This window comes from Primulina huaijiensis, chromosome 14 (genome assembly GCF_012295235.1).
Source record: "Primulina huaijiensis isolate GDHJ02 chromosome 14, ASM1229523v2, whole genome shotgun sequence".
NCBI classification, from domain to species: domain Eukaryota; kingdom Viridiplantae; phylum Streptophyta; class Magnoliopsida; order Lamiales; family Gesneriaceae; genus Primulina; species Primulina huaijiensis.
The window spans coordinates 3,058,043-3,078,099 of NC_133319.1; the positions used below are offsets into that span (position 1 = coordinate 3,058,043).

At 34.6% G+C, this 20,057-nt stretch overlaps 4 protein-coding genes across 5 annotated transcripts; 3 read left to right on the forward strand and 1 right to left on the reverse strand.

Annotated features, from left to right (window-relative positions):
• Positions 1-200: 200 nt before the first annotated feature.
• On the forward strand, positions 201-2,594 carry LOC140957335 (transcription factor DIVARICATA-like). 2 transcript variants are annotated; one of them, XM_073414539.1, is made up of 3 exons: positions 201-606; positions 859-1,426; positions 1,839-2,594. In XM_073414539.1, exons 2-3 carry the CDS (start codon positions 993-995, stop codon positions 2,317-2,319), a joined length of 915 nt encoding a protein of 304 aa, XP_073270640.1. In that variant the 5' UTR covers positions 201-606; positions 859-992; the 3' UTR covers positions 2,320-2,594. The 2 variants fall into 2 exon arrangements, with proteins under 2 accessions (XP_073270640.1, XP_073270639.1); XM_073414538.1 differs by having other exon boundaries at positions 202-1,426.
• Positions 2,595-3,970: 1,376 nt separating this feature from the next.
• Positions 3,971-7,843, reverse strand: LOC140957768 (uncharacterized). The gene is made up of 4 exons (XM_073415150.1): positions 6,492-7,843; positions 5,010-6,124; positions 4,463-4,738; positions 3,971-4,343 (listed from the first exon to the last, which is right to left on the reverse strand). The coding sequence occupies exons 1-4, from the start codon at positions 7,609-7,611 to the stop codon at positions 4,188-4,190; spliced, it is 2,667 nt and encodes an 888-aa protein (XP_073271251.1). The 5' UTR covers positions 7,612-7,843; the 3' UTR covers positions 3,971-4,187.
• Positions 7,844-9,113: 1,270 nt separating this feature from the next.
• LOC140957769 (cytochrome P450 86A1-like) lies at positions 9,114-10,900 on the forward strand. Its single transcript, XM_073415151.1, has one exon. It carries the CDS (start codon positions 9,149-9,151, stop codon positions 10,697-10,699), a length of 1,551 nt encoding a protein of 516 aa, XP_073271252.1. The 5' UTR covers positions 9,114-9,148; the 3' UTR covers positions 10,700-10,900.
• A 534-nt stretch (positions 10,901-11,434) lies between these two features.
• Positions 11,435-14,277, forward strand: LOC140956581 (chloroplast stem-loop binding protein of 41 kDa b, chloroplastic-like). Its single transcript, XM_073413385.1, has 11 exons — positions 11,435-11,598; positions 11,735-11,779; positions 11,966-12,100; positions 12,224-12,310; positions 12,391-12,481; positions 12,637-12,691; positions 12,795-12,855; positions 13,136-13,357; positions 13,454-13,570; positions 13,643-13,732; positions 13,817-14,277. The coding sequence occupies exons 1-11, from the start codon at positions 11,512-11,514 to the stop codon at positions 13,994-13,996; spliced, it is 1,170 nt and encodes a 389-aa protein (XP_073269486.1). The 5' UTR covers positions 11,435-11,511; the 3' UTR covers positions 13,997-14,277.
• Positions 14,278-20,057: the final 5,780 nt, after the last annotated feature.

The following is a 20,057-nucleotide window of genomic DNA, read 5'->3' on the forward strand; positions in this document are numbered from 1 at the left end:
TCAACATATGAAATATTATAAAAATCTAATTTATTTCATTACAAGATATTCATTTCTGAAGCACACTCCACCTCCATAACCTAGCTGGAAATCCAGCACATACATCTAATCTAGTATTTTCTGCATAAAAAAAGGAAGAAAGAAAGAAGGAAAGAGCAGAGTGAGCAAGATTTGATTTTTTTTTTAAATTTAAAAAAAAAAGGAGACAAGAAGAGAGTGCGTTACATTATAATGAGGAAAAAGTTGTAGTATCCATAAACACCATTCCATCCAATCAGACTTCACCGCCTTCAATGCCTCTCCCTCCTCTCTCTTTCAATGTTTCTTGACAAAGTAAAATTTCAGATTCATTCCGTGAACACTGTTGGCTAAGTTGCTCTTTTTTGAGCTTTCCATTGTCATAATCTTTCTTGCTTTTACACCCCAGACGAGAAAAAGTAACAAAGTAAAGGCCTTTTTCCCACTTCACAGAACCCCAGGCTGCTCTCGGAATTGGGAGTTGGAGTGTCCATCTTTCAGCTTTTCTGGCTGTCTTTGTTCACTCGTGTTTATTCATCAACTGTCTCTTCTTTTTTCAGACTTTCTTGGTTTCCAAATCAGGACAAGGTTTCTTGATTTAAGCCAGTGTTTTACCTTTTAAGTTGGTCTGTGAGCTGCGTGGGTTCAGATCTTGGTTAAGTGAGTTGAGAGATAGATTTTACATTGTTTTAATTGCATATTTGTTTAATCTTTAGATTTTGGTTGATTTTGAATAAGTGGGGTCTTTTTAATATTCTTAAAGGGGGAGGTGGCTGTTGATAAAAAAGCTATTCTGATTCCTCCAAACAAATGCTTCTTGATTTAACCCTTGTGTTGCAGTAGTGACTTGTGAAGCTTCCACCACTCTTCGTTTTCCTTCCTCTCTCGGTGTCATCAAATTTCAAGACGACCCTTTTCAACCGATGCTTTAGAACACACAGTTCTGTGAATTTTCCGACTGTAACTGAAGTTTCATGAAGTGGGATATGGAGATTTTGTCACCAAGTTCATGCTTTTCAAACTCTAGCTGGTTTCTCGGTGAGAGCAGGGCCACAGGTTGGACTCCAGAGGAGAACAAGGCCTTTGAGAATGCACTTGCTATATTCGATGAAAATACACCCGATCGATGGCAAAGAGTGGCTGAAATGGTTCCAGGAAAAACCGTTGGAGATGTGATAAGGCAATACAAAGAATTGGAAGATGATGTTAGTAGTATAGAGGCGGGGTTGATCCCAGTTCCTGGTTATACTACATCATTGCCTTTTACACTTGAATGGGGTGGTAGCCATGTTTATGATGGATTTAAGCAATCTTGTCACGTTTCCGGGGGAAGAAAATCGGGTTCTTTGGTTCGCTCTTCCGATCAAGAGCGGAAAAAGGGTGTCCCATGGACTGAAGAAGAGCACAAGTTAGTTTTCTACACACTTTCCGAGTTTTACATTTTCTTGATTGTCCAGTGCTTCTATATTACATTCTTCCACGTTTCTGATAAGTACTGTGAAAGCCATTAGTTTCGAAAGATCGTATATAAGTATTCCACTTGTGAAATAGTCAATTTCAAGGATGAAATACGAATTGTATAATTTCTGAGAATTTAAAAAATTTGACATCCAGAGAAATAAAGTCTTGGTGAAAAAGGAGATGGTTCCTGGAAGTGGAATATTTGGAAGATCAAATTTACTTTTTAATTTATATATTATATATAAATTAAGGCCGTGCTGAATCCTATCTTTGTTATGTTACTGAGCATATCTTGCTGTCTGACTTCACGCATTCATTGTGGAGTTTCTTTGATGAAAGTTTTGGTTGATTGCTAACAGGTTGTTCTTGATGGGGCTGAAGAAATATGGAAAGGGAGACTGGAGAAACATATCTCGAAATTTCGTGATTACTCGAACACCAACTCAGGTCGCCAGCCATGCTCAGAAGTACTTCATCAGGCAACTTTCCGGTGGAAAAGATAAAAGAAGAGCGAGCATTCATGACATAACAATAGTAAACCTCTGTGACAATCAAACGCCTCCACCAGATAATAAAAAACCACCTTCACCAGAGCAGCCAAATTCGGCCTCTCCTATTCACGAGCTTCCCTTCCAGTGGAATCAGACGAATCGTGACACAATCGTTGGCTTTAACCCAGGCGGTATCCGCCCTTATGCTGCTGGTTCTTATGGACTTAAAGCTCTGGGCCAGAACCTATCAAGAAGTGCAGCATATGAATCGTATTTGGGATCTCAAAATTTGATATTTCAGATGCAATCTGGGCTTCATTATCCTAATACTCGAAACCTTGGAAGCTAAAAGATTAAAAACAAATACGACTTTATCTTGAAGATCGACACCATGTTAAATTTAGCTCAAGGTCTAGCTTGTTTGTGGTTCTCTTAATCTTATTTTGTGAATATATTGTTTGGCATCTGAGGTATCTGCAAAGTGTTGGTATTGAGTTTAAATTGCAGAATCCAGAAAGCCAAAATTGAAATGGACTGGGGACATGTCAATGAGAAATATCCTTGTTTTCCACAGAATAGCAGCTATCATCATAGGAATTGTCTTAAAAGTTGTGTGTTTGGCTATATTCTTGTGCCTCTATTGGAACAAATTTCTTCTTGTTTCATTACTCTGCTTCACCTCTCATCCCTAAAATTATGAAGCAATATTAGATTCACTCAAGATTTTCTTGTATCAAGATTCACTCAAGATATTGGTTTACCTTAAAATGGATATACTTTCATATAAACGATTGTTTCTGATACTTGTCTTTTAGACCAGCGACTAGCTCACTAACATTCATGCTGCTCATTGGAGCCACTTACAATTTTTTCTTTTTTGAAAAGAGAATTTTTTTCTCTGTTTTTTGAAAAGAAAATGGATGGAAATTTTCAGAAGACCAAGCCTAGTGGTATCTACTCCAAGCACTTTTTCGAAAAAGTGGCAAAAATTAAAGAAACGTGCAACTGACCAACATCAGCATATGTGTAACTCTTGTTGAGCGAACGTGCATCTTTTATTCAAATAAAAACAAAAAAGACTTCAAATTTTTATAGAAACTAGAAAAAAAACATACTGATTCGGCATATATGAAATACAACTTATAACTTATGAACACAATAATAGATTATGGAATTTTGCATGCAAGTGTGTACATATATTCAACAAGTTGAGTAAAGCAATTGCTTTTTCAAATGAAGTGTAGTATATTCTTTCTTATGGAAAGGAGCAAGTTGCACCCGAAAGAACTTTATTCCAAATTCTGTCAACCCCTTCAATTTAATTACAACCTCATGCATTTTGCTTTCGGTCGTCCAATTGGTTCCTTCAATTCTTAGGCAACATTCTGATTCTAAATCATTTAAAATATCATATCTAAGCTCCTATATATAAAGATCAACCTTACCGATCAAGAATGGTGGTGTCTTAAGAATTAATTTTTTTTTTTTAATTTGTACAACAATTTGAATGCTATATCTTGATCGTCTTTGTTAACCAGAATAATTTGCTTTCAACATTTTATGCGTCTCACATTTAATTAGAGTAAAGTACTAATTAAATTAATAATTAATATATTAGGGATTAAATGAGAAAAAATCATGTTCCAAATTATATTTTTTCCTTTTGACTTCATATATTTGAATATTTATATTATATAGTTTTCTATAATATGTTACTAATATATATAAGTAAGAAATACAAGAGCTATATTTTTTGACCTCTAAAATACGTCTAGTTTCAAATGTGCATTTATAGCAGAAGTTGAATAGCCATCATCACTTGGATTAAATGACATGAACCTCTCCCCTTGGAGGGAAGAGAGACGACACCCTATTGTTGTAATAATAAACAGGAAGATGTTGAACTTGAGACAAGGGAACTTTAGCTGAACTCGGAGTCATGTCGGCTGCTTGAACGGATAACTTCTTGGTTCTTACACAAACATCGCAAAATCTTGCCACGGTGAGTCTAATATGTCTTCATTGCCTCATGATGTCAGTTCATGTGAATTTTTATGCCTCTTGGCTTTCCTGTCATGCTGATCTTCTTATGGTCCGTATTCCATGTTTTCGTTATCCAATATCTATCTGATTCGGCAATTAGGATTTCATCTGCATTAAAATTTCGATGCCCGTTTTTTGTCTTGTCAAAGCAGTTTAAATTGTAGTGCCTGTGTATCATATATGATTCATGAAATTATTGGAATGGTGCTCCTCTCTGATACTGTTTTCTGAACCTGGGTTTTCTCTCTGATCTTCATAGCTTCTTGAATCATTACTATCACCGTGTGTAACAACTTCTTTTGTAACATTTTCTTGATCCTCTGTCAATTCCTGGTTGCATTACCACATGCATGCATGAAGTAAGAGATACTGATGTAATTAAATTTTATTTTATTTTTTTTTATCAAAAGTACAAAGTAATGGAATCTGTAATGACCTTAAACAAATACCTCTTCAGTAGATAGTGATGGATTTGGGCTGTTGACATAATTTATATGTCGTGCTTCAATACTTTTCCGCGAGACTTCGGCGTTCTTGTTGAGAGATATGAGTCCAGTTTCCTCTGGCTGCAACAACTCTGCAAGTTCATCACTCCCCAACATCTGTGAGCTACCACTTTCAACCCCATTAGAGTTTAGGCCATTTAATTCAAGAGTTTCTTGATTATCGACCGACGCAGTGTCCTCACCTTCCACGGTAGACATTCCAGAAGCTTCAGATGATTCCTGCTATGTAGAAGTCATTAATTGATTTAATCATTACATTCTTGTTCTTTTAGTTTCAGAGTTTGTACACACGATAAGAGAATATGATGGAAAAAAAGCAACCATGTCTTCACAAGCAGAGAAAAGGGTAGGGTATCATTGTATCTCATGTCATTAAAAAATTTCACTCTTTTTTTGATGGTTTTTTTGAAAGTTATAGCCTGAAAAAGTAGTTATGCAAGATGATCAATATATTAGTGTCAGGAGAAGTTATTTTTTTTCAATTACAAACCTGTGAAATTTCGATATCTGCACCAGCTTGTGGAAGAGCCACTGAGTGCTCTGTCATAGGTGTTGAGTTTCTGGAGGTAACTGGACTCAATAATTCTCCATTATGCGTGACGGATTGCTGAATCTCCTCAATGTCTTGATCAACAATTGACAAAATACTCTGATCCAATGAAAATGTTGGTTGTAATACAGAGTTGGGAGACAATGAGCTTGGGATTTCAGGAATTTGTTGCACCCCAAGATTTTCCGTCAAATTTAATGTTTGAGGATCATTAGAATCCATGGTAACCTGAAAAATGCTAACTTCAGCAAACCGTTGCCCACCTTCATTACTGTGGATTTCTTCGAGAATCTCTCCGGTCTCAGGTGGTGCAGAAATATTCATCATTTCCCCGTGATCTATCATGGATTCAGTCACAAGACTATTCTCATACTCGTGAATTCTTGAAATTTCAATTTCTGTAATGTCTTGTTCACTGTCATCATTTACTTCTCTTGATAATAATTCACCCTCCACTCCTGACAGGTAGGATGAACCTTCCCAAAAGTCGTGGCCGCATCCAGTTATCTCTTTATCCATGTCAACATCATATGTTGAAACATCCTCACCTTGGGATGAGATGTTCTCGTTGATTGTTAGAGGAGGAGAACTAATTTCTGACACTTCGACCTGCATATCCGAAGCAATAGAGAAGGAAGGAGTGTGATGTGGCACAATCTTACCTGCGTAATAAAAGTGATCGTCCAAGCTACTCTTATCAGAAATATAAGCTCCATAATTCAGATGGTCTCCTATCCGGTCAGTGTTCTCCTTTGCTTCTATATCATTGTTTCTTCGAGCCATAGAAGAAAGAGATTTTAATATTGCTCCTTTATCTATTTTAAAGTATGGCTCATTCTCTTGTGATGAAGATGATGAACTCGGCATGGTGCTTGAATTGTCATTTCGTATCGATCCTTCATGTGCTCTGTCAATATCTTCTTGGGGATGATCACCATTCTCGTATACTTGAATGACCTCTTTGATGTGATCATCTGCATTATTAGATATCGACTCAGGTTCGATCACTTGAGGTGATTCTGACTCTGTTTCTTTTGTCTTGTTAGTTTCATTACCTGTTATCAGATTAATTTATTTCTGTAAGAAAGAAACCATTAAAATGAAGTGAAAATACAAGAGGGAATATCATGGATGATTGTTGTTGCACATGCATGGATTGAGATGCACCAAGTAAGCTAGCTAATCATGTAATGCTGTTGGCCTACAGACTGCGCAAGTAAAACTCTACACAATAGACTCTACCAGCATCTATCTTGTATCTATCCTTGCTTTACAAGAGTAATTAACCATATTGTCAGAAAATTACATGACATGGTTACATAACTAGTTCACGCAGTTTGTCTCAAACCGTATAGCATAGGATGTCCTGTTAGCTGTCGAAAACATCAGCATCATAATAAGGAAACATAAATCAAGACATACATGTGCAAGATTCTTGGTTGCAAAAAGGGTTTCCCAGGTTGGAGACCTGATACTCTTTTGAACAACTCTTTTGCCTGAAACCAAAATCCTGGAATGACGATGTTCCTTCTAGTCTATTCTGTTTCTTTTTTGAAGGCAAGAAAGCCCCTAAGCTGAAGCTCTCATGCCTGCAAAACATCACATCGTTTTGGTTAGCAGGCATGAACTCTTGCTGGAAGCTGTCACCTGAGAGGTCCGGTTTTTCCTCCTGTGGATCGTATGGAAGATCGAAGGGGTTGCGCATTGGTATCATAACAGATGGTGCCGAACCAGGTACTGGAGAAATCTGACCACTACCATTACTAGAAAATATGGAGGTATCATCGTGTTTGGGAATAACAAGGGAAGAAAGATTTGCAGTTGCATGATCATTTCTATCCATGTTCATCAGCGTTCTCCTAACTTGAAGAGACAGCAGTTTTCGCGCCCTACGCCTTGCAATCATGCTCTCTAGTCGCTTCGTTCTTTCAATGCCAACATCAATTACACTTTTCTGATCACCAATATTCCATATCCTATTCTCTTCTTGACCTTCATCTTCCAAACTCCCTAAACGTGTAAATCTTTTAGGCCCTTCACCTGTGATGCCCTTCGTAAATGAAGAATCCATCTCAATCTCTCGAATCTCTATTGGGCTTTCTTCAATCAGTGCATTTTTGTCAACCATATCATGATTGAAACTCGTTGAGAAAACCGCGTTTTTCTCTTCCATGTTGCATTCATGACTATCATTATTCTCTTCCACGTTGATATGTTGAGCCCGTCTTCGTCTCACAGATCGGGCATGTTTTAAAGATCTTTTGATCTCTGCAGAGCTTGTATTACCAGGCTCATCCTCTTTGTTTTTATTTCCATTTTCAATACTGAAAAAGATTCTGAGAATGATGGCTGTAGAGACAAGAATGGGGAAACTATACAGCAAAAACCAGAAAACCGACGGAAATGACATGTACAGGAGAAATAAGCATAGCAAAGGAAATGAAATAAATGGATATTCTATCAAGAATGCAACACAAATTCTTGATGAAAATCTTAATAGCTTCCCTAGATAAACTTGAACATCAAATGCATCGACACCCATATTTATTTACGAAAGTGTTTACTAACTTTGTAAGCTATTTCTTATCTACACGGCTTCATGATCCTGATGTAGAAATCAAGATTCACCAAAAAAGAAAGAAAAAGAAAAACATTAATAGAAGATAAAATATGATATGATTTTTCTGGAGCAGATGGAATAGTGAAATTCTAAATTTTCAGCTCCCTCCAAAGAAATGTTAATTATTTTATATGCTTTCTATATTTGTCTACGTTTTTGGCACGAGTTCAGTTGATCCTGTATTTAAGGGAATGTTTTACACAGCTCTCCAGTTTCCTTTCCACCTTTTTTGGCAGGCGACAGCAACCAGCAGATAGAGAAATTTATGGGCAACACTCATTTCCCTTTGCATTCATCACCTTTCCCCCTTTTTATTTTTTGCCTTACCTCATGTTTTCACATAAAAAAAGAGAAATGTAGTTAAAAATCGATTTCTTATTTTAAAAAAATCGGTTTCATCGGTTTGATTTTTTCGTTCTTTTTCAAAACTAAATCGAGTGAACTCGAGAGGTACATTTTTAATTTTTTTATACCTTGGTTTGGAATTTTTAAAAATTTGCTTCACTAAATTAGTTTGGTTCTTGTATATAATTTTGATTGGTTCTACTGAATCCTCTCATTTACATGGGTTTATGTCTACTTTGTAGGTGCTTGAGTTAGTAATGGTTTGGTTTCTAAACTTTGTCTTAATTTGATGGTTAAGATTAGTGTGGAGTCAAATTCGTGTGATGAAGTTTCTTCAGCCTTCAAATTTACGACATTTGGTTTGAGTTAATATTTCTGTGACAAAAACATAATTTCTCAACTGGAATTAACTGCTTCCAACTAACTACACTTTGTCCCAATGTATAGGAAATAGAAGGAATTGCCCATTTCTCAAGCAAATGCCAATCTATACGATGTCAGCATAAGTGTAGACAAAAAACAATGCCGATTAATCTATGACGTTCGCCTATGTTCTCATAATATTTCTGTCGATTGAACTGCAGATTTATTCGAAGGGAAATGGAGGGAATATTAATCATATTCCGCTAAATCTTGATCCCGATTAATATATATCGATAAAAAATGTGACACTGATATACTCAATAAAGAGTAGGTCTCTCGTGAGACGGTCTCACGAATATTTATCTGTGAGACGGGTCAACCCTATTGATATTCACAATAAAAAGTAATGCTCTAAATATAAAAAGTAATACTTTTCATGGATAACTCAGATAAGATATCTGTCTCACAAAATACGACCCGTGAGACCGTCTCACATAATTTTTTGCCCCCAATAAATAGAAAGTATCTTTCACGATGTATAAACTCTAAATAAATGAGAAAAAGAAAAAGTGTTGCATGTCTTTCCCTTTCTTATGAATTTTCGAAAGCAAAAAAAAAATAGTTCACTATCAAACCAACTTCTTCTTTTTCCTATAAAAATTTCCCAACAACTCTCTCCTAATTCTCTATTGACATCAGATATATATAGTAACCGAGTATCAACCTCACCTATCGCATTCACTAGAAGAACATGGACACTCTATTACTTTTCTTCTGCTTTGCAGCGGTGATATCAGCTTATGGCTTATGGTTTTGGCCGCTAGCAAGAAAACTCACCGGCCCGAAGGCGTGGCCAGTTGTCGGTAGCCTTCCGCATCTATTCATCAATCGGAGTCGAATCCACGACTGGATAGCTGGAAACCTCCTTTCTACAGGCAGCGCCGCCACGTATCAAACATGCACCATAGCCATCCCGTTCTTGGCTAGGAAACAAGGGTTCTACACAGTCACATGTCACCCGAAGAACATAGAACACATTCTTCGGACCCGGTTCTATAACTATCCGAAAGGCCCTACTTGGCAAACCGCCTTTCATGATCTTTTGGGACAAGGGATATTCAACAGTGATGGTGACACGTGGCTGCTGCAGCGAAAAACTGCCGCTCTTGAGTTTACTACAAGGACTCTTCGCCAAGCGATGGCTCGCTGGGTGAACCGAACAATACGAACACGTTTTTGGGTTATCTTGGAGAAAGCCGCTAAAAATCACACACCAGTGGATTTACAAGATTTGTTGCTTCGTTTAACGTTTGATAATATATGTGGGCTTACTTTTGGGAAGGACCCTGAAACGTTGTCAATTGAAATGCCTGAGAATCCATTTGCAATTGCGTTTGATTCTGCGACCGAAGCAACTCTGCAGAGGCTACTCTACCCTGGTTTTCTATGGAGATTGAAGAAACTTCTTGATGTGGGATCTGAAAAGAGGTTGAGGAGAAGCCTAAATATTGTGGAAAATTACATGACAGAAGCACTTGACGCACGGAAACAAAATCCATCAGATGATCTTTTGTCCCGTTTCATGAAGAAGAGAGATATCGATGGTAGCCTCTTCTCAAACTCAATACTCAAACGGATAGCCTTAAACTTTGTTCTTGCGGGCCGCGACACATCCTCGGTGGCTCTAAGTTGGTTCTTCTGGCTCGTAATGAACACACCCCACGTCGAAGAAAAGATCATAAAGGAAATCTTGAATGTTCTCCAAAAAACCAGAGGCAAAGACACCCAGAAATGGATTGAAGACCCGCTGACATTTGATGAAGCAGACCAACTAGTTTACCTAAAGGCAGCACTAGCCGAGACTCTCCGTTTGTACCCTTCCGTGCCTGAAGACTTCAAATACGTTGTCTCGGATGACATTTTACCCGATGGGACGGAGTTACCTGCTGGTTCAACGGTGACATATTCAATATACTCCATGGGGAGGATGAAGAATATTTGGGGTGACGATTGCATGGAGTTTAAACCGGAGAGGTGGCTATCAGAGAACGGTGACCATTTCGAACCGGCCAAGGATAACTACAAGTTTGTGGCATTTAATGGTGGACCTAGGACTTGTTTAGGGAAGGAGTTGGCTTATCTCCAGATGAAGTCTGTGGCATCAGCCGTTCTCCTCCGGTACCGGCTGTCATTAGTTCCGGGCCACCGGGTCGAGCAGAAGATGTCTTTAACTTTATTCATGAAGAATGGGCTCAAAGTTTACCTGAAACCACGTGAATTACCGGTGATAGTGTCTGTGTGAGGGTGATTATGTATATGCATTGGTTGTGAGGTTGCCATAACTTTGCAATAGGCACAATGAAAGGGTCATCTGCATACGTGAAGAGTGGTCTTTTCTGTTTTGGTGTTCACTTATAATTTGTATTGTTGTAATTTGTTCAATCAGTCTACTGATACAAAACTATTCGCTCATTCCATACACATTCTAGATTTATAGTTGATTGATATTTTCAACAAAAAAATAAATGTCATCTGTATTATTTCAGTTGGTTCTGTAATATAAGTCTGAACATTTTCATCAAAATGAATTTGGTGACATTTTAACTATTAAATATAGTGCAAGCATATAAAAAAAACTTTAATCGTGATATGATCCTTAAGAAAGTTTTTATTTTTTTATATGAGAACCCGAATCCTCTATTGTACATTAGATAAACTCATGGACAATCACAGTGATCTTCTAACTAATCTGGACAAACTTTGTGTGACAAGCTTGTCTGTTAGGAGGATATTTCTACTTTCAGTATGATTTGTCTAGTATAATTTATTATAAATAAATATAACAATGGAATTTTATAATATCATCCATGTCAATAATAAATGTCATATTAATATTTAGTTTTTATTTGAAAATAAATAAAAATAATTGGTTGAATTTAATATTTATGAATCAAATAGTTTAATTACATAATTTAACATGTTCATGTATACTATAAAATCTTAATTAAAGGGAAGTGTGGATACAAAGACTTGTCTTATCCAATCCAAAACACAGCAAAAGGGAAGAATGGCAATCCAACGGCCTTTCACCATTCCTCTCTTCGTTATTGGAACATGGCCATGTTCACACTTCTCAGACCCTGCTCTCAAATTTATTCTACACAAAAAGCCAAGCCAGATTTATGTTCACTTTCAAAATCTGTAAGAATGTATTCTAATATCACAATGATAATATTGTTGTCCCATTTTTATACAGATATTTTCTGTTCATTACATATGTTTCTTTGGTTTTTTTTTTTTTAATTATCTGAGTTAATTTGCTTGTTTGTTGATTCAGCTGGGGCAATGCTCAACTTCAAGGTTCGGGAGTGTTGGGCATCAGGTAAATTTACATTTCGTATTTGAATTTCTATTTTATTTATTTAAAAAAAAAAAAACAAGAGTGTTTTGGGGAAAAATTATTGTATATTTTAGAATTTTGATTACGAGCTCGCAAAATCTATGTGGAATGTTGGGAAATGGTTGTTATTTAATGTTAAGAAGATAAAATATTCAGACATATTTGCAGTATAAGAAGAAACAATGGCAGTCCAAAGGAGCATTGTGCGTTACCGCATCAAGTGCCAAGAAAATTCTTATAATGGGAGGCACCAGATTCATTGGTATTTTTTTGTCCAGGCTCCTTGTCCAAGAGGGCCACCAGGTTTAATCAAACACTTTCCCAAGTCTTGTTTTTAATTCCCATTCATGTTATGTCCATAATTTGAGTCTGTTTTGCTCAAAATTTGTCTCCAAAAAGATTTACATGCACTTGTATCTATTGCAGGTTACTCTATTCACCAGAGGAAAAGCACCCATTGCCTCGCAATTACCGGGTGAATCAGACGCGGACTTTAACGATTTTGCATCCGAGGTATGTTTTGTTCTGTACGACACTTGATGATACACGAGTGTGGGATATAGGAGGAGCTCTCAAAAGTTTTCCTTTTGTAGATCTTGCACTTGAAGGGAGACAGAATGGACTTTGAATTCGTAAAGAGCAGCCTTTCGGCGGAAGGATTTGATGTTGTATATGATATCAATGGTGTGCATGAGATCTTTGAATGTGTCCTTTATATCCCATATAGCAAGTTTTTTTTTTTTTTTTTGTTTTTGGTTGAAGTGCCTTCTTTTTAAGTTCATGATCGGATGCTATAGAAAAATGATTTACCGGGAAAAATTGTTCCTTCGCTTTCTCAGGTCGTGAAGCAAATGAAGTGGAACCAATTTTAGACGCTTTACCAAACCTCGAACAGTAAATCTTTACACCAGCTTTACTTTTATGTTTTATTTTTGTGGTTTTGTCATAGTATGTATCACTCTTATATGATTACTTTTCTGGTTCGACTCATTCCTAGGTACATTTACTGCTCTTCAGCCGGAGTGTACCTCAAAACCGATTATCTACCACATTTTGAGGTCAGCATTAATATATATCATATAAATCTTGGAGTTAGTTCAAGTATCCACGAGCAAGAGCCCTACACAAAACTGTAACATGAAACTGGGATGTTTTTCCGGTTGGAAACTTAGAAATAATTGAGTTTACTACTGTTTGCTAGGCATATAATTCTTGAAAATATTGTGAAATGGGGAATTTAGTGGAAAATTTCCTTGACAAGCATCGTTTGTCTGCACGTCATTATCTCTTTTCTATGTATCTGTTCTGAATCATCTGTTCTTGATTTTATAATTGAAGACTGATGCAGTTGATCCAAAGAGCAGACACAAGGGCAAGCTAGAGACGGAGAGCTTATTAAAGTCGCGGGGCGTAAATTGGACTTCTATCAGGCCAGTCTACATTTATGGACCGTTGAACTATAATCCAGTTGAAGAGTGGTTCTTCCATCGATTGAAAGCTGGTAGGCCAATACCAATTCCCAATTCAGGAATGCAGGTCACACAACTTGGCCATGTGAAGGTTAGCAAAAATCACATCAAATTTGACCCCAAAAAAAAGAGCGAAGATAAATCGTTCCAAAAATGAGTATTTATGTCTCTCGACAATTACTTCCAGGATCTTGCTGTTGCTTTTCTTCGAGTTCTTGGCAATGAAAAAGCAAGTGAAGAGGTTTTCAACATCTCTGGAGAAAAATACGTTACTTTCGATGGATTAGCAAGAGCATGCGCCAAGGTAAAATTCTTCATATCAAAATAGATCATGACTATATCAAGAAATTTGATTTCCATGCATTTCTGGAAACAGGCTGGTGGATTCCCAGAACCTGAGATTATTCACTACAACCCCAAGGGGTTTGATTTTGGTAAAAAGAAAGCTTTTCCATTCCGCGACCAGGTATTCTGATCATACTAATAATCTTAAACATTTATTGATTTGAAGCATACTTAAAATCTTGGTTTCATCATAATGTTAATGCAGCATTTCTTTGCGTCGGTTGAAAAGGCGAAGAGTGTGCTGGGATTTGTACCGGAATTCAATCTAGTTGAAGGTCTTACAGATTCCTACAACCTGGATTTTGGTAGGGGGACATTCAGGAAAACAGCAGATTTCTCAACAGATGATATTATCCTAGGAAAGAGCCTTAGCCTTGTTGCTTAGACATCGAGCCAACTCAATCTGGATACTTTTCTCGATATCTAGCTCATAAAATCTACTTATATATTAAAACTATAAATTTTTCTTTTGAAAAAGTCTCCCACTGTGTATATCATTGCAACACTTTCAGACATCTTTAAGCATTTCTTTGAAAACTACTGCAAAGCCATAGTTAATTTTGTCTCCATGCTATTTGTTTTATGTACCCCCATGTTGTTGCAAAAATTAATCATCAAATAAAGACTTGCATGATTTGGCCATTGACTATGTGGGAAGTGTGTTAATTCTCTCGAGTGCATTTGAAAATACTCAATATATTTGGAGAGAGTTGTTTGTCAAATTTAAGTTTGATCAAAGTTATTTTTTAAATATTTCCCGATTACATTTGATTTACATTGGTGTTTGCTGAGGTGCTAGCTATTTTATGAAGCATATGAAGCTTTGTCAACAAAATTAGTTATTTTCCTTTTATGCCTACAGATGAGATGGATTTAATGGTTTCCTAACCGTTGTTAAAAAAGGACGAACACATTGGGATTCTTGTCGTATACTGTTATGCATAGTTTGGTACACATGATAGGATAAACATGTGATATATAATATAAGGATAAGTTAAGGATAAATAAGATGTATGATATTATATTTAATGTTTGGTATGATTTTAATAAGAGTGGTTAAATTTATATATTAGATTGTAATGACAAAATTAACTTTATCATAATAAATTTTATAATTTCAAAGTTGTTGCTTGAGTTCATATTTCTTATTTATTCATGTACCGACAATGCTGGTATGATTTATTTATTTTTACCTAATTTTATATATTATATAAATATGATAATTGAGTCATTGATTTTGTGAATCAAGTTAAATATCAATTTTTAAGGTTAATCGAGTAATACTAATAATTTTATTGAGATTTATAAAAATCATTTATATAATTATCATATTATATAATATATAAAAATAAATAAAAATTTTTATTTGATTTTAATTTTATATTGAGGTCGAAAGGCATGGGCTTTTTACAAGAGGAAACTATAAATATTTATAAAAATCATTTATATAATTATTTCGAGTTCAAAACACCATTATTATGATAATATATAAAAATAAATAAAAATATTTGATAGGTTTAGGATTTTTATATATTGAAGGTAATTAAGTCATTTGTGGTGTTTTTATCATTAAATTAAAATTATCACATCTCATACAAGAGATATTTTATCCTTGTATAAAATTATTTATCACAATATCATGGGCTTTCTAAAAAGATACGAAACGTGGGATAAGGAGAATTATTTATCAATTACTCTCTTATCAAATGTACCAAACTATAGCTTAGATTCTTGTTATCATTTCATAAAGGTAACATCATGGTTGATTCGGTTAGAGACAGTAGATGTTGGGTATATTTTGTTTAACATAAAGTGTATAAAAGATGTAAAAAGTTGTGCATATCAGATTTAAATATTGTCTCAAATGTTATAACATCAAGTGACAAAACGCAGCGGAATAATATGACACACAACTAAATAACTTAAACCAAAATAACTCAGGATTAATTGTGCACAAGTATAAACACTTGCGCGGTGTCTCGGGTCAAAATAATCACTAAAAAATCAATTTCAGTTTATAAAAATCTACAATATTGATTTAATCAAAAACCAATTTTCTCAATAAATTGAGAAAATAAATTACTTTCTAAAACAAACAATCAGAATAAAACTTATTCAAGAAAGCAAAAACACAGTGCCAAAAATTAAAGTAACAAAATGTGATCTTCAGCCAACAATCCCACATGTGTTGTCTGCAGATGTCTCCAACAATCAGGACAACACGTGAAACATCTATATTCAAAACAGCGACGTCCTTGAGAATTATTTTTCTCTGAAAACCACGACGTGCAAGAGTGCAAACGTAAGCAGCCACCGAATGTCCAAACTTCAGTAAAAAAAAACAACAAAGGTCAAAAGTCGAAGATAATAATCGAAGAATCTATTTCCTTAACTTGATTATCTTATTTATAATTTCCTCATGTCCTAAGTTTATCTTTAAAAAGAAATCTATAATGTATGGAAATCAATAATTTTATTAAAAATAAACTCTTTTTAAATCAATAATATCATATCATAAAATCCTTATCATAAATATCATATCTAGAAAAATCAAAACCCTTAATTCAATATTTTACACAATCTTATCAATAAAGAAATTAAATTTAAGAAAAAATTTATTTCAATGACTAAATTATATCTTGGAAACCAAGATTAATTTTTCTTTCAGTGACATATTATTATTTTTTGATTCAATGTTCACGTAAATATTTCAGCATAAAATTGACAGGGGGAGTTTCGTTCTTTCAAAACAACAAATTTTCAACTTTATTATTTCGCTCACTTATAATATGATATCAAAAGATATTTTGTGAGGATAAATTCTTCAATTGGAGAATCTTAGCTAACTCAAATTTCACTTCGACATATTCCTTCGCATTGAAAATCCATGGCGTTTAGTAGATTCAAATGCGTTTTGAGAAGAGATGTCAACTCCTTACTAGATACAAGCTTGATACATTGTCTCCGGTAATCTCATGTATTTTCTGTAAGATCGAGTAATTGCGTCAATAATTTCCGTCAGCGTTTTTCAGTATTTTAACTTAATTTTTTATGATTTTCGATAGTAACAAACATATATTAAATAAATAAATTATGATCATTCATTCAATCATAACATGTAAATAAAAGACATCACTCGACACATAACGAGAACACTACCCCATATAGGTAAGTAGCTTCTACCAAACTCTATTTCTGTATGTATTTGTTATTGCTTTTCAACAGTATGGGTTAATGGAAAAGGATAACATTTTTATATAAAATTTTGTAAGACATTTAATGCATTTCCAAAATGGCGTCAAATAATTCACGTGGTTCATATTCCAAGACTTGGACTCATTTCACACACACACACACACACACACACACACATATATATATATATATATATTATATATATATATATATAATTTTGATACGCTGTACACCTACTGTGCACATCTATGTGAGTACCGATGAGGTGTCACTCACCCTTTGGATGCGATGAAATATAGAAAAATTATGTATCCAATGAGTGAGCAACACCTCATCGGTACTAATATAGGTGTGCAGCATATCAAATCCATATATATATATATATGAGGTGTCACTCACCCATTGGATGCGATGAAATATAGAAAAATTATGTATCCAATGAGTGAGCAACACCTCATCGGTACTAATATAGGTGTGCAGCATATCAAATCCTATGTATATGTATATGTATATGTATATATATAGACACACACACTAAACTTTATGTTCTATATTTCTTTTTTCAACGTATTTTCTCTTTAAAAATTTTATTTCAAAATTGACAACTTTCATTTTAAAATTATTATATATTTTTATTTTTTAATACGGACCATAACATGACACGTGATACATACGACCACTCGTAAATAATTATAACGTTGTTGTCGTTATTGTGATATTAGTAAATTAATTTGCCAACTGTCACAGGCTATCGTAAGTACCGTATGCAAAACGTGCGGAGAGGAACATAGCAACCGTTGATTTGGAGGGGTACAAATGTAATTCGGAAACATGTGTTGCCCCCCACATCGTGTCGATAGAGAAGTAAGCAAGTTGGGCTGCGATCTCCAGTTTGGAAGAATCCATGCCGAGCCGTTGCTTTCTTTCCTCCCCGAACCTTTTCTTATATCGATAAATCAAATTATTATATATTATATTACTAAAAACAGTGTATATATATATATATATATACATATATACATACATACTATTTTATTAAGATTGAGACACCTGGAGTAACTAATTTTGGTGTCATTATCTGTTTTAATAATTATATATATTAATAAAATGTCAAAATTTTAATGCAAGTTATATGTAGTTCGGCGGATAGAGTCATTGTTTTTTTGGGTTTAGGTTATAAGTTCAATTTTTACTGACATCATTTTTTTATTCTTTTATTTTTTAATTTATATATCAAAATTACAGTATAGTCCTTCTTTATTTCTTATAATTATATTTTGATTCTCATTTAAATATAAATCAAATAAATTATAAAAAAATATTATACACGCACGTAACATGTGCGTCGGTGCATAAGCAAACGCTACACATAAGTGCTTGTATCTGTAACTTGGTGTTCCTTGCGAATCCAAATGCAGCATACTCTGATAAACACGCCAAGCACCCGTTTTATGAGGGCTCTTTTTTATTTTGTTTTCCCAACAATTTTTAAAATTAACTAAATAAATTATTATTAAATTAATTAAAAATAATGATGGCAATTACATTTTTGAAATGTTCATACCAAAATAAATTTTTTAATTTACTCCTTTATCGTATAGTATAGATTATTGGTATAGACATGGGTGGATTCATTTCTTTCATTGAGTGTGACCCAAAAAAAATATCTATATATGAGAAATAAAAATTTTGCCACGCAAACTTCTTAGTTTATACAAAAAAAATCTGATGAGACAGTCTTATAAGTTAATTTATGAGACACGTCTTCTATTTTGATCATCACTGGAAAAATATTATTTTTTTATATCAAAAGTATTACTTATTATTGTAAATATGAGCATGATTGACATATCTCATGAATAAAGACTCGTGAAACTGGCTTATAAGAAACCTACGAGTTAGTTTAAATGTTAAATCCACCATTCTTTTAATAGTTTTAAACACATTATTTTGAATGAGTGAACATAATAGTTTTTGTTAATTGCAATAATTGTTTCTGTTGGGTAGAACAATCGAAACGTGGTGATTGATCTGTTGTATGATTTCAAATATTTGAATTGCACCGTTACCATCAGCTACAGTTTTTGGTAAAGCGACAAACACCTGGTCTTATAATTGGTATCAGAGCCAAATTGTTCGATTCTCATTGATTGCAAGAAGTGTAATCATTCAGAAAAATTGTTGGATGCAATAATTGTTTCTGCCGGATAGAACAATCGAAACGTGGTGCTTGAAATGCTGTACGATTTAAAAGATTTTAATTGCACAATTACCACCCGCTATAGTTTTTGGTAAAATTACAAACACTCGTTCTTACAATTTTTTAAATAGCAAACGATTTAGTGGCATTTTAAACTTTTATTTGGGAAGAAAAAATGTAGTTCAAAATCAATAAATTATTACTCGTTAGTAAATGGTATTTTATGTGTGTGTTGTAGGAGGGATAAATAAGAAGATAAAATTTTATTTGAATTTTGAGAGAAGGAAAATGGTTAAGAAGGGTTTTTTTTAAAATAATTTAATTTTTAAAAAAATTCAAAAATAATGTAAAAAAAAAACATTTCCAAAACTACTGCAATCCGCGCTTACGGAGCGCGGACGCTGCTCCACGTAAGCGCCGTAATATTTTAGCGACGGAATATAAACCGTCGTTGATTCAATTTTAGCGACGGTTTTAATGGAATCAGCGACGGTTCAAAAACCGTCGCTAATTGGAAATACTACCTTGTATTAAAAGCGTGCACATGTACGCCGCGTATAATATTGAACTTTCAACGGCTTGCAATTTTGCAACGTACAATATGCGCTACGAAAAGCCATTTTTGTTGTAGTGAAGACAGAGAAAAAAACAAACAAGAAATTCATCAAGACTGAGATATCTCAATTGAATGTTGTTCATTTTCCTCAACATCATTCTGTGGTCGAATGTCATGTACAAGATGCTGCGGACCAACATTAAGCAAATTTGTAAAACTGTGTATGTTCGACCAAGACGGAGTCTTAAAATCCTGCTGACCAAACAAACCAAAGTCAGTCACCCTTGAATCACTGAAAAAACTAGGTTGAATAGTAGAGGTTCCTAAAAAAACTTATTTTTTGATGAGCTTATTGTCTTTTTTTTTTCTCTATCTTCACTACAACAAAAATTGCTTTTCGCAGAGCGCAAATTCTTTTTCCGCAGCGTATATTGCACGCTGCAAAGTTGCAAGCCGTTGAAAGTTCAAGATTATCCGCGACGTACATGTGCACGC

What these genes read in the sequence shown, in the direction of transcription:
- LOC140957335 (XM_073414539.1), top strand. Translation starts at nt 993, where the DNA reads ATGAAGTGGGATATGGAGATTTTGTCACCAAGTTCATGCTTTTCAAAC. An exon ending in TGGACTGAAGAAGAGCACAA is followed by an intron (nt 1,427 to 1,838) that starts GTTAGTTTTCTA and finishes GATTGCTAACAG; the next exon opens with GTTGTTCTTGATGGGGCTGA.
- LOC140957768 (XM_073415150.1), bottom strand. Translation starts at nt 7,611, where the DNA reads ATGGGTGTCGATGCATTTGATGTTCAAGTTTATCTAGGGAAGCTATTA. An exon ending in CAACCAAGAATCTTGCACAT is followed by an intron (nt 6,125 to 6,491) that starts GTATGTCTTGAT and finishes ATCTGATAACAG; the next exon opens with GTAATGAAACTAACAAGACA. An exon ending in CATCACTATCTACTGAAGAG is followed by an intron (nt 4,344 to 4,462) that starts GTATTTGTTTAA and finishes TAATGCAACCAG; the next exon opens with GAATTGACAGAGGATCAAGA.
- LOC140957769 (XM_073415151.1), top strand. Translation starts at nt 9,149, where the DNA reads ATGGACACTCTATTACTTTTCTTCTGCTTTGCAGCGGTGATATCAGCT.
- LOC140956581 (XM_073413385.1), top strand. Translation starts at nt 11,512, where the DNA reads ATGGCCATGTTCACACTTCTCAGACCCTGCTCTCAAATTTATTCTACA. An exon ending in TTAACGATTTTGCATCCGAG is followed by an intron (nt 12,311 to 12,390) that starts GTATGTTTTGTT and finishes TTCCTTTTGTAG; the next exon opens with ATCTTGCACTTGAAGGGAGA. An exon ending in GCTTTACCAAACCTCGAACA is followed by an intron (nt 12,692 to 12,794) that starts GTAAATCTTTAC and finishes ACTCATTCCTAG; the next exon opens with GTACATTTACTGCTCTTCAG.